At 39.1% G+C, this 18,208-nt stretch overlaps 1 protein-coding gene across 1 annotated transcript; it reads left to right on the top strand.

Moving 5' to 3' along the window:
* The first annotated feature begins 372 nt into the window (after positions 1-372).
* Positions 373-16,826, top strand: yaf2 (YY1 associated factor 2). The gene is made up of 4 exons (XM_079817902.1): positions 373-509; positions 801-926; positions 9,271-9,423; positions 15,622-16,826. The coding sequence occupies exons 1-4, from the start codon at positions 484-486 to the stop codon at positions 15,863-15,865; spliced, it is 549 nt and encodes a 182-aa protein (XP_079674028.1). The 5' UTR covers positions 373-483; the 3' UTR covers positions 15,866-16,826.
* The last annotated feature ends 1,382 nt before the right edge of the window (positions 16,827-18,208 follow it).

Raw genomic sequence — 18,208 nt, 5'->3', positions numbered from 1 at the left:
AATATGCATTGCTAAGGACTTAATTTGGACAACTTTAAAGGCGATTTTCTCAATATATAGATTTTTTTGCACCCTCAAAGATTCCAGATTTTCAAATAGTTGTATCTCGGCCTAATATTGGCCTATCCTAACAAACCATACATCAATGGAAAGCATATTTATTCACAAATTAACAAAACAATTACTCGTAAGGTTTTGTGATCTAGGGTCACATTTGCTGAAACAGAAAAACTTTTTCGAGTTTGGCCACTATTTTGTACCCTATTCGTGGAAAGTGCCAGGAGGAACGAATGACTTTAATTTAAGCGGGGTGCAGTAAAGCCCACGACTCTACTTTTGAGAAAATAAATCGACGCCGGATTGGTCGAGCGCAGTCACGTGACCACCGCTGCGCCGGAGTTTCTACGACAGCTGGGAGCCGCGCGAGAGGACAGAGCGCGAGAGGCGGCTGTGGCTGCACGCTTCGCACAAAGTTTCTGCAGCATGGGAGACAAGAGGAGTCCGACGAGGTAAAAACAAACTGAAAGAAACTCCCACAGCCGCGGCTTCAAGACACTCGAATCCATCTCAGGACTCGAAACACAGACCATTAGGCAGCGCGCGTGAATGAGAAAGACGCAACAGAGTGGCCACCATGGCGGACTGGCTGTTTTATCAACCTAAAGTGTCATTTCATTAAAGAACGCGTCGCTTGCGAAGGCCTCCTGCTGACTTTGTGCATGGATAAGATCAGATATGTGTTACGAAGATTTCAACAGTCCGAGGTGTGATGTTCTCTCTGTTTGTTTTGCTTTTTGAAGGCCGAAACGGCAAGCGAAGCCCTCCTCTGACGACGGCTACTGGGACTGCAGCGTGTGTACATTCAAGAACAGCGCCGAAGCTTTCAAATGCATGATGTGCGATGTCAGGAAGGGAACGTCAACGCGGTGAGTGCCACACGACGTCCGAATGCGAGCTATTCTCAAATCTAGTGAGCTTCCTACCTAGACATAATATTTGGACTTTATTCGACAGCCAGAATTGCTGTCCAGACAGCCAGCTCACTGTTTTAAGACACGGCCATTTGCCTTGTGTGTCTTAATAATTACACAGTTAATACAATGTTTATAACCTCAGGAACAAATGTGACCACTCAGTGTCATGTTACTAAACAGCTCTGTTGGTAAAACACCAATTTAAGCTATTTCAGAAGCAATTGGAGTGTATTTCAGTTCATTTGTAATTATAGACAAGTACATGACACAACCTATAAGTAAATCATTATAAGTTTTTTTTTCTTTTTCCCCTCTATTGGCAGTTCAGACAATTTTGGGATGCACAGATCTTATCAGTGGTATCTACTTGTGTTGTAAATTGGTAGATAAATACTTGTTCTGGGTATCATTTAATGCTTCCAAGTATATTGATGTAATGTGTTTGGTAAAGACCTTTGGAAGGATGGAAAGAGACCGTCAATTGTAATGTGTGTAATAGAGCATTTTTAACTAAGAGTTTAACAAAAACCCATAAATATGCGCTCAAATGTACTTTTTTACATAGTCATATCAATTGGAATCTGTAATTTTGCATGAGGCAAAGATTTCCCAATGCAGATTTCACAACGGGTGGTCATGTGAATTAGCCATGTTGACCAATAGAAAGCTGCTTGGTTTGAAAGTGACTTCTGTGCAAGCTGTACTTTATGTTGCTATGCTATTGTCAATAGACCTTTTTTGCCCATGAAATTTCACCGAAATGCATTGGTGCTGGTTGTTGCTTTCAGCTAATTTTCACTGAATATTTGCTACTGTGCCCGCACCTTAGGATGTTATTACAGTCATTCTATAGAGAGGGAAACGGGAGTAAAAAGTCAAATAAAATTAATAAGTTGTAGCGAATATGTTTTTTCTGAGACTCTGCAGTCGGTATCAGCCGATGCTCTGCTTGTATCGGCCTTGCTGATAGCATCTATCCTGTGGCACGGATCCAGGAGAGAGTGCTAATGACCTCATCAAAGAAGACATTTAATGGGCTCGTATTTTCTCACCTTCATCTCATCCGTCATAAAAATCCTGTTTTGGAACAGTCAGCGACTGAGTCGGCAGTCAGTTATTTCCCTTATGTCATTAAGATGAGATCAGGTCAGGAAGTAAAGCATTCCTCATCTGCGTTTCGGAACATAAACGCACACTAAAAGCAGATGATGATGATGATGATGATGACAGACCTCAGCTCTCAACAACAGCACTAGATAATGATCATCTTTCTTTAGGGAGATTGTTTATAAAGCCTTAATTATCTTTAAGGTTTCAGATCCCATTACCACTGCTGAATTAAAGTATGACAGCAGTTATTTGAAGCCAACAAATGTTCATTTTCACTGCAAAAGTGCGTGTGGGAGGGCGGAGGATTTTTATGTGGGGGTGGGGTGCTGTCACTCGTCCAGGCCACCGCAGCAGCTGGCGTCCAGACGGCCTGAACTCATTTGCATTCAACGGCTTAATCAAGAATGCTGTCATCAGAGGAGGCATCATCACATCAGGATGCGCACACACAAGCACGGACACTCACACCCATAAATAAGCCCATGATTGCACATCTGCCCTGTTATAATGCCTCGGAGATGGCTGCAAATGATGGGTTTTAATGATGATGTCCTCTTGATTGTGTGATACTCGCAGGTCATTCATTTACGAGGAATGAAGAGCTTCTTGACATACCGCCGCGTGTTCACTTTTCTCCAATAATTCTGCTGTTGTGCTGCATTTGGCAAGCAATTGTACACGTAAACGCAAAGGACATGCATTTATTCTGATTGCTGCTTTCAGCTTCATCTTTCCAAGCAACCGTCAAATATGAATGACACCAGGGTGTTTGTATAGATTGTGGTTGTGCAGCGGATAGCAGATGAATGTTTTATAAGGCCACGATTTAGCTGAGCCTGACTGATGTGTGGTTCATTTAGAGCATGTTTGCTGTGCATCTTATCAGGTATTTCATTTGGGTCAGAACATGTTTTTTAGAAAGATATTATGAAAATGTATACTTTTTTTCCGTCAATCAATACAATGCAAGCCAGTGTGGTTCTGTGTTGTTTTGGACCCCGTTGACTTTCATTATGCGACTTTCATCTAAAGTAGAACAGTCTTCAAAATATCACAATGTGTTTTCCACACTAGGGCTGCAACGACGCATCGATGACGAAGTCGACTACGAAAATACGCTGACATGCGTGAAATGCGCCAGCGTCACATTATTTACGTTCTAGAATAGAACAGATCTAGAATGATGGCGGCTTCTGCTCCCAGGCATAGTGAAAATGATAATTTATCATATAAAGCCAGACCGCGACATTCAAAAGTGTGGGAGTACTTTAAAGAGCACCTATTATGGCATTTAAAATTTTCCAAATATTGTTTTAGAAGTCCCCAACAACAGTTTTGCATGCATGCAATGACAAAAAAGACCTTAGTTTCCATTAAAAAAAAGCATTTATTTTTACCTGTTTTGACAGCGATTCACAAATGATTCCTTTAGTGATTCACTTTTCAAAACCCCGCCTTTACGTGACACTAATCTGCGGTGATTGGTCCGATGACCCAGTCAGTTGTGATTGGTATAGTCTGTGCCGATATTTTCGGAAACGGAACGTCCATCACCATAAATGGTTTTCGGAACCTCTTAACTGGATTGAGGGCGCATTCGTCCTCAAGCTTTATTTGTTTAAATTAGCTCAAATGACTGTCAGATGTAAGTAATTACCATGTCAATCTATACATCATTTAAAAGATCTAAGAGTCAAGCTTCCATTTTTTGACCTCTGTTTTATTCTCAAAGTCTTATAGTGACAGTAATTTGTTAATATGTGTCAGGAGTTATGAATATGAAAACCGCGTCGGTACCGTTTGATTGTAATATAAGCCTCAGCTGATCTCATTCATAAAAAAACTCCTCTAGAAGACTCGCGACAAATCAACATCCCTCTGGGCTTTTAGTTCAAAAGTGTGCCGATGAGGAGAAATATTGATAGATTCTCATATGTCTGTGTCAAATTTCTAAACGGAGGAGTATTTTTTATTCAATACTTCCTCAAAATGCGCAGATGTAGCCTAATCATGAGTGATTGAGTCTCTTATGTGTTGTTTTCAATTCATACAGGCAGCCGGAGGGCGCTCTGTGCACATGTAGTCCATATATGGTACAGACAGACGAAGAAGATACCATGTGCCATAATAGGAGTCCATAATAAAAGCTTCCTGAGATCGCGAAACATGCAAATAGAGACAAGACTAATAAACACAATCGCGACGATGTATGGTTTGTCTTCAAGCCACTTAGTCTTCAAATGCTCATCCTTGGGCAGATGAAAAGTTTGCTTTTGAGTCGCACTTCAGAACACAGCGTCGTCGCCATGATGTTTTCTAGTTTTCACTGGCGTCTTGGAGCGCAATAAGTGGGCGTATCGTATTCAAATAACTTGACAAGTTGACGTCATCTAGTCAGAGAAAAAGCTTCGGTCTTCTAACGATTCTTAAAAATGACTCGGAGTCGACTCTTACTTTTGAAAGAAAATAACTATATATATATGGTGCACTGTCATATTTCAAACTTTGCAGGATGTTTTTGTTCACTTAGATCTATGTTACACACTACATGAAAGGTACATTTTAATCGCTAGATTAGTCGACCGAAAAGATAATCGTTTGTTGCAGCTCTATTCCACACATTGTAAGAAATTCAAACAGGTTTGGAACAACGTGAGGGTGAAAACTTGACAAGTTTTATTTTAAGGTGAATTATCTCTTTAAATCACATAATGCAAGCCCCCAAGTGAATGTCTTTTTAATGTTGTTTCGACGCTGGCTATATTTGCTTTTGTTCGAAGAGTGGTTTGTTTAGTTACCTTGCGCTGACAGACTGACAGTTAATTGATGAAGCTGCAGAGCTTCTTGTTGAGCATTTAAAGCCATTCCCCTGTTGACCCCCAGAACCTGCCGGCAAACCTCTAATTTCAGTGTACCGACACTCTTTGCCTCCCAGCGAAAGCATTCACTCTGCAGGAGAGAGTATTATACCATTCAATTACCACAAATAGAGAGAATGTCCCCTCTAGACCAAGCGCTTTCTTTTACTTAAGACCTCTCACGATGACAGATTGAGGAAAAAGAATGCTGTATTATGTTTTCTTTCACGTTGGAGCTGTATTTGACTTGACACTAATGTACGTTTGTGCTGTCACAACAAATTTAAGGCAGTCGATTATAATTTGTTGACACAACCTGTGCTCTGTATAGGGGTATCGTTAAGAGAACTGGACCGACCAATCATCCTTCATGACTGTCGGTGAGGTGATGACAGGATTTCGATTGCAAATGATTACTGAGGAATGCATAAATCTAACCTTCATATTTTGCAGTCACAGTCATGTTTTTTATGCTTAACGGTGCAAAAAAAACATGCACTATAGTAGAAATGTGCAAAACCAGTGGGTCTTAAGGAAGCTAAGTATAGTTAGGCTGGTTCTAGATTTACCTGACCCCAGTTGGACACTTTTTCTTACGGGGGTGCTTAAAATGATTGTAATTATAATTATACAATGGTGCAAATATATATGTATATATGCACAATATACATTCATATATTAAACATGTAAACTTTGATATTATTACATAATTATTATTTAATATAATTTATATAATATACTATATTATATGAATATAATTATATACATTTCTTATATATATCTCATTCATTCATTCATACCGGACACATTATACAAGTCAGTTGCTAAAGTGTGCCTTTTGAAGGAGTTGAGCAGCATGTGAAATCCTCTCTAATTGCGTGTGTGCAGAAACCCAGAGTGCTGCACTGTGAGTTCTCGTCTCTTTGCCCAAAAAGGCGAAACTAATGCAGTCTGAGGAAACGTTCCCAGCATGCCTATGCCAAATAAACCAAAAGCCACATAAAACATCCACATTATTCTGTAATTACAAGAGCCTGTTATCATTTATTAGAGAAATTTTGCATATGTTTTGCAAAAGCATGCAAAAGCGCATGCCTGTACTGTCTCAAACGGGTTGACCTCATTTTGATTCAGACAGTTATAGGCCTTTGATGAAAGGAGAGAAAGCTGGATACCGAAACGAAGGAGAAGCAATGTGGAACTGCAGTGTGGGATTTTGAAAAGCAGCTAAAAGAAAAAGCAAATGCTTGGAAAGAACAGCCGAAAACGGAGTGTGGAGAGGTGGGACGGTGGGAGGCAGAGAGCCATCTGTCAAATGGGGGGCTTGGCAGTGGAGCGAAGGAAGGAGCAGTATGGAGACTGCATGTTCACACAGTGTAGCGCATTAATCATAGTGTCCCCTCCCATCACTCAAGCCCATGAGTACACAAGCCTCCCCAGTACAGTCATTACGCCATTATACAAACATGCAGATATGAACACATCTGAGAGACTCTTGACTCACTCAGGAGAGAACGCAGCCCATGTCTCCTTCTGATTTAACACGATAATGTGGGAAATTTAGTTTGTGCACTTCTGTAAAAGACGTATTTGTAGACACATTTGCTTACTGTGTGTCATGTAATAGCTGACTTTGACATGATTATATGGAGAGAGAGAGAAAATACAATTAATCAGTTTTATTTATTTACTAATGAAACTGACTTAAGAAATGTTGTACGAGATGCCATGTCTCAGCCTTCAGTGACGTTTTGCTAAGAATACACAACATATTGGTACCATATTAGTTATCGGGTGGTAATATAAATTTATTTTTTAATTTTAAACATTTTTAAATATTGGATATATATATATTGACAATGTTGGAAATGTAATTGTGCATGTTCTTATCCTCTATTTTTACATTGCATGTTCATATCTATTTTTACATTTAAATGACCTTTGCTGTGATCAAATGTGCACTTAAAGTTAATCTTTAAAAACGCTAACACTGTTAAATGTAAATTATCTCAATTATTTTTTTTCAACTGTACATTATAATGTTGATGTTTTATTTGTAATTTGTTTAGACAAAATTGTATACTATTTTATTAATTATACAAGTTATTGGCCATAACATAATTATTAGATTATTGTTGCGTCTCTACTTGAGTTTATAAAATGGTTACTACATATTAAAAATATAATTGATACTAATTGTTAAGCAATTATGTCTCGTATCACTCCATTGTCTCTTTTGTCACATAAGAAAATCATTTTGGTCCTGTTTACACATGGTGTTTAGATGTATTTTGGTCGATCGGATCAGAAGCACATTCCCCTGATCAGTCTCTTTTGTCCACTTTCAACCACTTCTGTCCTGATATCTTCGAGGTGAGGGTCTATGGGTGGGTAAATGTATGGGCTTCAGATTTTTCAATCTAATGGACAAAAATAAGCTCACGCAATGTACATATGAACGTGACTGGAGATGATGGAAATCACACAAAGAGCAGCAGCTTTTGCTTCTGATCTGATAGCTGCAAGACCATGGCTAACGTGGTCAGTGCATGTTAGAAATCAGGAATGGTGAGAGAACATTTGTCTTCAGCCGACAAAGCTTAAATTCCGTCTGACTTGCGCACTTTTCCATAATGTTTAAGATTAGGGCAGTAGATGGAGAGTAGGTGCTATTTTGTGGCTGTTTGAACACATTCGACCACATGAACGTTTACACTACGAAAGCAATCCGGTTGAATGCGTTTGACTACCTCTGGAAGTGGACTAGCTCAAAACGTTTTAGACCCCGTTTACACCTGTATTTAGCGTTGTTCACTTGTGATCCGATCGACCAAAATGCATCTTAATACCAGGTGTAAACAGTTATTCCATTATGTCCATTTTATTTATTTAATAAGTAGCCATGTAATAAGCAGGATAATATACAGTAAACCCAGTATTGACTGGCTTACATTTATCCATTACAATAGTACAAGAATGCTAACAAATAGCTTGAAATAATATATAAAGCGAAAAACGTAGTTGCAACATGTATGCGTGAGACTGAGAGTGACTAATGAGTAATTTCGCAAAAAGTAATTTCACAAAATATCTCACTCGCTCATGACAAACATTCAGAAATAAGCAGGATCAGCAACATTAAGGCCGATTCACTCTGTCTGGCACGGAGGAAATGCATCACAAAGTGATCGATTGGTTTTACTCTGAATGGCACGTCTAACAGTGCTGAGTGTGAAGGGTGTTACGAGCCCACAGCAAGCAGCCAGGTCTTGACATGCAGCAGAGACCGAGGCAGGCAGACAGCTAACAACAACTAATAATGGCTGTTTTCACTTGCCTTGGGCTCAGGATCAATGCTAATGACCAGTTCTTGGCTGCTCCGCTTTAAGGCTCTAGATGTCCTAATTTCACAATGTGTGACTTAATTAGCTATTCCCAAAGCACTCTGGGGTTATGGATGAAAGCGTAAACATTGCACCAATGCACAGATACTGAGAAGCTGTTTTTTAAATCACTGTGTGTGTGCTGGCAAAGCAGACAGCAGCGACGCTGGCCTTCATACTGCTCTGTTGTGGTCTGTTTTTGGTCTAACAGCTGTTGTTCTTGACATTAGAGCAACGGTCACAGCATATCCCTGTTGTTGAAAACACCACGCTACTGATACGACTTGACCCTGAGCTCTGATCTGAGATCAGTGTGGGTATTTCAGCTCATAGGTCCAGATATAATCTGTAATTGCCACAGCCGTCAGGTCGTTAATTAGGGGTGCAACAACTGATGTGTTAAAATGATAAGACCAGGACCGTATCCTAACAGACATCAGTAGGACAAGGGCTGTTCTAGCAGTGGCCAATTGGTCATTTACATCCATAGGTAGGAATTAGTTTCAGTTAAAATTTTAATTTCTCAGCGCAATCTAGTGTTATTGCAATCTAGTACCTTTTTATTTAATAATAGCCCATGTATCTAATATTGATAATGTTATAGCATTTTTTTTGTATTAAAGGTTCATGTTTAGGCATGAAAAGCTAGTATATTAGGGGATATTAGCCTGTATCAGGAAGTTAAATTACCATTGTTTTTGTCTTCCTGCTGTATAAAGGAAAACCGATGAGTGAAATTGTGACCGTTTCTCAACTGTTGAGAAAACACATTCTTCTCCGATTACTCTGTGTAGGCAAGATTTCTCAACTGGCTTCAACACTTGCCTGTTTTAACTTGTTTCCCCCCACATAGTCCTTTTTATTTGGCCCTAGTGTGCTTGTCATCCTGATTTGAGAAATCTCGCTTTCTCGCCTCTCACTCTTTCCTATTTTTTCCCCTCACAGGAAACCTCGTCCTGTTTCCCAGCTGGTAGCCCAGCAAGTCACACAGCAGTTTGCTTCACCCACACAGCCCAAGAAAGAGAAAAAGGAAAAGACGGAAAAGGACAAGAACGAGAGAGAACCGACACTGAAAAAGAACAGCCACAAGAAAATGAGGTGAAACATTGCGACACGGTCCCTGTGTTCATGAATTTACTGCGTAGTTCTTACTCCCCAAGCAAATGAACTGGTTGTGTATTTTGCATTTTATGTAGCATTGTATGTTCTCACTCGGTGAAAAATGGACAGTATATGGTTGCTCTCGACCTGTAAACTATTTGAATATAAATTATATTTGACCTGCCACAATGTACTGAGAAATAATAGAATTATTCTCCCCTTTTGACATAGGTTTTACTATTTTTTTTTCTCTCCAAATAATAACTGTTTCTTGAGCACCAGATCAGCATATTAGAATGATTTCTAAAGGCTCATGGGATGCTGAAAAAAATCAGCTTTGCCATCACCGCAATACATTTATTTGACAATATATTCAAATAGACAAGTTTATTTTAAATTTTAATATTTCACCACATTGCTGTAAAAGTTCTGTATTTTTACTGAATGATAGTGTGTATATTATATATTCATTGTGTCATTTAATTACTCATAAAAGATGTTAAGTTCAGAATTTTGTTCAAGTATATGTTTATGTATGCCAAATATGTCTTCAAATCAATGCTTTTGATGTTATGATTAATAACATCAAATGAGCTTTATGAGTTTGGTTCATTGCCTGCCTAAGTATTTTTAATTGCCTATGGATGAGAAAATAATTTCAAAACCAAGGCCGCTGGACTTCGCTTCTTTATTTATATAGGGCTTTACAGATTGTTTTAAAGCAGCTTCACTGCAATAAACAGGAAAATAACGTTATTGGTAATGTTGCACAATTCATAAATTATGAAACGGCTCTACATAAGACCGTAGTGTCAAATCAGCTCCGTTTAGTTCAATGTTGATTCAGTTTATTTCAAAAACTGTCAATCTTGCAAAGTTCATCAATTGTAAAAATTAGCTTAATCTAATAAACAGCTCTACATGAGGCAATAGTGTTGTCAAAAGTACCAAGTCGGTACTGAAATTTTAAAATGTGACGATACCAGCATTTCCCACTACATTTTGAGGGCTGTTGAACAGATTCTTAAACACCTGATCATCGTGTTCACGCACTGAATATATGTCTGGCCATTGGGCCTCATTCATGAAACACGAGCAGAACAAATGTGTGTGTAAATCGTTCGTAAAGCCTCTCTGACGTAAATTTTCGGATTCACAAAAATGTTCGTATTTTCAAAATGTTAGTTGGTACGAAAGAAATTTACACCTGCTCCCTACCACGTGTAAATGGTGCGTAAAGCATTTGAACTTTCTATGTTCTAATTGAGGCAAACTGATGACTACATTTTGATGCACTATGTACCATAATAATATTTCAAGAGTTGATGTGCCCTGTCTTTTTTATTATAATTTTTTTTACTGTTCAACGTTGGGTAATAGACAGTGCTCATCACTGTCACTTTTTACCAAGCCATCAAATCACAGTGGAGGAAGGGTGGGACAAAAACTACACCGACCAATCATCCTACTGGTACAGCGACTGAACAACAATAAATGGAGAAGTTAATACTGCTTTTTACGGCATTGTTTTATATTCAGTAATATTCTTCAAAATTAGATACTATTAACACATTACTGCCATGGATATTCTGAATCATAGCAATCAAAGTATCTCAGCTGGAAAAACGCTGCCCTTGCAAATCGCATTCAAGCGCCACCAGCTGGCAGGTGTTTTTTGGCTGGCTAAAAATGCTTTGGTGGACACTCGATAATTTAAAGGGGTGGTAAAACACATTCTTTTGAAGGCTTGATTGTGTTTGTGGGGTGCACTGTAACATGTGTTCATGCTTCGTTTAAAAAAAAAAAAGCATTATTTTTCATATATTTGACCTTTATTCTACACTGCTCTGTCCCTCCTTGTAAAACGGTCTGATGCTTTCTGGGTTGTATGAAGCCAGTCCCTCAAAAATACGCAGTGGGCTCAGATTGGTTAGCTGGCCCAGTGTGTTGTGATTCGCTAACCGCAGTGCACGTTTATCGGAAACGTCACGCCTTTGGTCAGTATTAGAAACAATGGCGTCAATAAAAACATACCAATCTGAGCCCGAATCAGACCCAGAACATTTTAGTGAAGATGATCGAGCAGAACCTGTTCAACCTGTTCAGTCCTCAAAAGTAAAGACTGCGGATCTATAGTGATCGCTACTGAATGCCACTGTTACTTTTGTATTTTTAGAACGATTATAGCCAAATATCTGTCGCAAGAACTATTAACCCAAACCGAACACTAAACACTGGCTTTACTATAGTAGCCAAATCACACACAGAACCATGTTTAGCATGCCTGTAGATAAATAATACATAAAAGCTCTAATCAAAGAATCATTTACACTAATGCCAAGTTCGCTGTTGAGATTTTAACGTTAGTGTTTGTAACGTTAGGTGTTTGTCGGATAACGTTAAGTATGAATAAGCATTTAACAGACTGGTTTGCAGAACAGCGTTGTCATCTGTGTACTTCCTTGCTACAACCTATTACAGGAAAACGCATAGATGAAAAATAAATCAGACTTACAGGTTGTGGCCCGTAAACGGCTTCTGTTTGTAAATCCAGCTTTCAGGACAAGCCGTTGTGCATATCCTGCATTGAACTCGCGAACATTGTGGACCTTTTCCTCCGTGAAATGTGCTGCGGGAGGGAGCCCCGCACGTGTTGTGCATTCACACACTGGCCGCGTTTGTCTCACGCAGCTGACGTTGTGCAAATCCGGCATTGAACTCGCGAAGATTGTGTAAGTTTTCCTCCGTGAGATGTGCTGCGGGAGCGCCGCACGCGCCTGTTCCCTTCCGTCTCATACACACGTGCATATAACATGTTGTATGTGAAACGCTCTGCAACGCACCCCTGTCCCAAGGAAGGCTGAACAAAGCAAGTACCCCAGACCTGCAATCCGGATGAAAATAACAGCGTTTCCTCGGCATCGCGGCAACAACACTCCAGCCTAACTATACCACAACAGCGCCGCGATACAAAATGGTCTCACCCCCCCTTATTTAATATTCTCGGAGGAGGGGTTTATGTAAATATTGAGCCTGGTGATGTCACCAACCCTGGAGGAATGTCTGTAGTCGCCTACTGGCCGTTTGCTGTAGTTCTTAGAAATTGATTTCTTTAAAAGCAAATATCTCCCTTTGCTTTAAACTTTGAACGTTGTAACTTTGCAGATGTTGTTTATGCTCAAGCAGCAACATTATACGCTAGCTAAAGTTAGAATAGTGAAATCGTGGTTTACCACCCCTTTAATATTTATTGCTAGGCATATGGTCAGTTAGTCTCTTTAGCATTTATGCAAAATACTAGAGCCAAACCTGAGAAAGAATTCCAGAAGATTCCACAGCGTTCCTGGCCACGTCATTTGCTGTTGTAACTCATGGGCGGGGATTATGCTTATTATGAATGAGCGTGCAGGCGCATCCTATTTACGAATGTTTGGAATTCATTAATATACACACGATTAACTACTGAATCTGTGGTATACGAAGCGTTTGTGAATCTGGAGGAGAGTTTTCGTAAAGGTCCACTTTACTCGCGAATTACTCAGAATTTGCTCATATATTTACGAATGTTTCATGAATGAGGCCCATAGTGTTCACACCATAGACCGTAAAAATATATGGACGACGTGACTTCATTGGCTTCCGCTTAAGTTATTGAAGCCTCCGGAGGTCCGAATATGGCGCTGACATCTTGCGCAGATTTGGGGCAGAGTCTGCGCAGTAGTGATCTCAGGACCGGAATCTGCGCGGTAGAAGCAGGAAGTAGAGATGCAATATCAAAAGCCCGCCCACACTCCCACAGATGCAGAAAAATTCATTATGTTCGTGTGAAATAAACAGTTATGGAAATGTAGAAATTAAAGCTAAAGCTCCACTCTATTCCCAAAAATCCTGAAAAAAGTCAGTTAATGCCTCAGTGACAACTTCACTCAGAGCAGCTGGCAATCATGACGTCACACCTCGTTTATATAGCATCAAATAACTAACTAAAACTAAAAAACGAACTAGGGATGGGGCCGATCCGATCCAGTATCGGTATCGGGACCGATACCAGCTTAATTCACGTATCGGATTTTCCCGATCCAACCTGTGGAGAAATCCGATACCCATGATGAGCCACGTCTGCGCTTTCCAAAGGTGATTCCCGCCGGCTTGTCTGCTAGCTGGCTGCAAACTATGGAATGGATTTCCTGAACGGAGGCGCGGCTCAATGAGACACAGAGTTATGAGACACGCCCTGCTCAGGAAATCCATTCCGCAGTTTGCAGCAGGATAGCATTGAGCAGCATTGTGGCTAGCCAACATGTCAGCTGTGTGGAAATACTTCACACTGGAAACACCACAGAGCAAGACAATGTTTGCAAAACCGTAATTCAGAGAGGTGGAAGCTCCCTCGCGTCGTACAACACAACGAACGCAATCAAACATTTAAAAAAGCAGACAAGACTAGGGTGACATTTAAGAGATAATAATCAGGGCTTGACATTGACAATCGCCATCTGCGTGTGTATTTCGGCTGTGTAACACTCACACCAGCCACTTTGAACTTATTATGGTCTTCTCAAAAGCCATCTGTTATAATCGCGTTTCGCATTATAACCAATCACACGTGTTTATATTGAGTTTATGAATGTAATAATCAGAGGCGTTCAGATTAGCTGAGTTTTGTTCAGAGCGCGCGCGGCTCTCACTCTCGCTGAAATCTACACTCAAAGCAGAGATAAACGAGCGATATACGCAGGAGATTCATTCATCATACAGTGATTGACAGTTTTTGTTATATTTCAGCACCGAAAATAGTTTCAAACAAACACAGCAGAACCACAGCGCATCTCTTATATGACTGGCATTAGGTTGGCTTGACGTTCGCGAATGTAGGGACCGTCTCTAAAGTTACATACAACATTGGTAGGCTATACACGTTTCTAACTTAAATGGCATTTGAAGAGAATAACTTATCATAAAACTGACTGTAAAGTGTTCATCTAGGTGTTAGGTATGATGCACACCTTTTGGATTTTTGATATTTAACCAAATAAACTGTCAAATCATATGGAAATATATGCTTTATTTCACTAGAATATTGTATGGGCTCTTACACAAAATATGCTAGATTTAAATGTGTCATAGCTGATAGAACACTGATGAGAATATTGCTTGAGAATATATTTACAGATATAATATTAGAGATTTATGCATTATGCGTTGCCATTGACGACGGCCATTATAAGGAAGGAAATCCCACAGAATCTAGCTTAAAAAAGTGCTTAGAGCTGCTTGATTTATTTTTTGTTTGTTGATTTTCAAATCTAAATTGATAACCGTGATAATTTGGGTCACTATTATGTTCATATCATACTTGCCTGTTGAGTGGAGTTTATGTCAGCATCATAAAATCAACAATAATGATAATAATAATATTAAAGCAAACACAGCTCTGGTATCGGAATAGTATCGGTATCGGCCGATATCCAAATTCAGGGATCGGATCGGAAGTGAAAAAATGTGGATCGGTGCATCCCTAAAACGAACACATGAAATGAAATCGTGATACAAGCTGCCTACAATGACAGAAACCAACTTTGGGGAAAAATTATTTGAAGTGTAATTTGATTGTTTAGTTTGTCTCGCATCCATTAGAAAACACAGAGGGGCGGGGCTTATGAGCTATACTTGGACCAACCACCTGGGGGCGATCGAGGCATGGAGGCTTCAGTTTCTGAGAGGAGTTCAGCAGGCTTGGTTCACACACTCAACATGTATGTCTGATGATTAACGCTATTCACCAAGTGCTTACACGGATACACACAGGCGCGTTTGAAAGCAGGTGTCTTTCAACAGATCCCTAATATATCCGCTGATAGACGCCTGCTTTCAAACACTCCCATGTGTATCTAAGCGCTCCATGAAGAGCATCAATGATGTCTATTTACAACATTTTTGAAGCGTTGATCATTGTAAACAATCACAGACATAAATGTTGAGCTTGTGAACACGATGGCCAATCAGAGGAATTTATGAATCCATTCAACAGTGCTCAAAATGCTAGAGGGAAATGCTGGTATCATCACATTTTTTAAATTTCAGTACCGACTTATCCTACAGTACCAGTGCTTTTGACAACATTAGAAGGCAATAAGTGTCATTTATTCAGCTCAAGTGAAGTCAATCTGTTCTTCATTGCTCTCTATCCTACAGGCCCAGGTTAAAAAATGTGGACCGGAGTAGCGCACAGCATCTGGAAGTGACAGTGGGAGATCTGACGGTTATTATAACAGACTTTAAGGAGAAAACTAAGCCCTCCCCCAGTTCGTCCTCCAGCGCCACATCTGGAGACCACCACAGCCAGAGCGGATCCAACTCAGACAACACAGAGAAGGGGATCTCCAGATCCTCGTCCCCGCGAGGGGAGGGTTCCTCAATCAACGGAGAGTCTCACTAGGAACCCGTGGATTATGAACATTACTTCCAGTCTCCTGCACCTAATATATCCATTTTAAACGAACAGACACAGGAGCGTGCGCTTATGTGTGTCAAGACTTACCGAGACACAGACTTAACCCAGCAATAAGCCATCTCTCACTACTACCACAGTTAAAGGATCTGGAACATAGGATTTCACCATGATACTCATCTTGATTTGTTACAATGCCCAGTAGGTCAGCTCGAGATAAACTGTAGAGTTTGAAATCAATTTTGAAGTCTGAATTTGATGACACTTAGATCAATTAACATGGTGGTATTATTAATTTAGATAAGTGCTGTTGTCTGTTTGGATTTGGACGTTGACACCCGTTCATGTTCTCTTCGCTATAGTTTCATAAACCATTTTTTAAAACCGCAATCTAATTGTTTCAACAGCGCCCGTTACGTCCTGGGAATTGGCCCAGGGGCTTAAAAACATGTTGATTCAACTAGAAGGTTGTTGTGAACACACTTGCTTCTACATTAATGACAGTTGCAGCAGATGCGTATTGAAACTTTAATATACTTTCAATGCATTACAGGGTGAGCGTTACGCCCTCTATGAATAACTGTGATCGAAACAGGACTTCCTTTTTCAATTGTTTGTTGCACCTGCTGGAACTTTGTACGGTTTTATGAAAAACCCATCAAACGCATAAATTCATTGTTTATTTGTTCTTGTTCATGCCATTTTATTTGACACTTGTCATGGTAGATTGCATCACATTTGTGTGGTTAGTTGTTCTACCAGCGCTGTTTTGTGTTAGATTGTGTTTATATAATTCTGTTAATTCCATGAGAAACATAACATTTTTTGACAAAAAAAAAAAGACAAATGAATTTGTAAGATGTTAAATTCATCCCCTACTTTATGATGAATGGTGGTATATAAATATATTGCAGTATAGGAAATATCTCTTAATAAAATTTAAGATTTAGACTCCTGTCGTCAACCAAAGAGATTTATTTCAGGGGGAAACAAAGACCTTAAGGGAGTGATTATTAAATTTGGGTTGTTTGTGTGGTGAAATGTCTTTTCAATTCTCTGAAATGCACATGGCGTGCATGAGGATGATATTCAAAGTGTTGTGGTGTTTACCTCACCATGAGGAGTGATGCAATATCTGGCATACAAGTTTAGTCTGAGACAATGAAGACCGTTGTTGCTTCGCTAATAACAGTGTCTTAACGCAACATGACAATCCATTTCTCAACTGGCATTGCCTTATACAGCAGGAAACATTTAATTCCTTTTATCTGATTGAAATAAAGCAGAAAGCCTGTTTTGCTGGTAGACAAGAACAAGAAAGTCCAGTTCCTCTATGCTCGCCTAAGGCGCTCTTAAAATATTCTGAATATATGTGACATTTAGTCTACATGTACTATTGTTACTTTAGTATTCCTCTAAACATATTTATTTTAAAAGTACTACTACACATGTAGTTACTAGCCATTATTACACAAATCCAAACTTTTATTTTTACTAGTAGTAGGTACGTTACTAAGAATGCAATTAACATGTAATGACTAGTCATAATGGCTATTGAATAATTCAATGAAAAATCCTACTTGTAACATTAAAATGCACGTTGCGACAATTGCAATTATTGATCATTTAAATCAGTAAATTAGTCATGTAATTCTGTAAAATTCAACAACAGAAAATAGCAATAATAATGGAACAAATTGTTGAAATAAAAAATAGAACATGGTTTCTGCGGGTCTTAAATTGACCCTCCACAATTCCCAGAAAGTCTTAAATTCAATATCATGGCATTTTATTAGGGCCCTATGATTTCTGTGATGCAGAAAACATGGACAGAACTGCAGAATCAATTCATAAAAATGGAATTTACTGTATAATGCAGTCACAGAATTTGTCCAATTTTGGATGGATCAGAAGTAGGTAAGTACACTTAATGTAAATTGTGTCATTTACTCACCCTAGTGTCATTCCAGTTCTTCATATAAAGCAATAGAGTCTCTTCAGAAAATGTTGAATTAACCGCTCAATTCATATGGATTCATGTTGAAAGCATCAAAGTGGCAGTTGCTTAAGCTGTCAATAGAGGGACAGAAACCTCTCAGATTTCATTAATAAATATCTTCATTTGTGTTCCGAAGATGAATGTAAAATTCAGTATATTCAGAAAAATTGCTAAATTAAATTGCATGCACTGCAAAAAAATTGTCTTCCTCAATATTTTTGTAAACATAAACTAAACATCCTTAAATCAAGATAAATTTACTTGACATTCAAAATGAAGTCTTGTTTTCTAAGAAAATTAAGTCAATGTACAGGTGCTGGTCATAATTAGAA

The sequence above is a fragment of the Gobio gobio genome (genome assembly GCF_949357685.1).
Source record: "Gobio gobio genome assembly, chromosome: 5".
In the NCBI taxonomy this organism is placed as follows: Eukaryota; Metazoa; Chordata; class Actinopteri; order Cypriniformes; family Gobionidae; genus Gobio; species Gobio gobio.
The sequence above is the reverse complement of the archived record's forward strand: the minus strand, read 5'-3'. Positions and strand labels throughout refer to the sequence as shown.

Coding starts and splice junctions, on each gene's coding strand:
- yaf2 (XM_079817902.1), top strand. CDS start 484: ATGGGAGACAAGAGGAGTCCGACGAG. Junction 927..9,270: donor AGGAAGGGAACGTCAACGCG/GTGAGTGCCACA, acceptor TTCCCCTCACAG/GAAACCTCGTCCTGTTTCCC. Junction 9,424..15,621: donor AACAGCCACAAGAAAATGAG/GTGAAACATTGC, acceptor TCTATCCTACAG/GCCCAGGTTAAAAAATGTGG.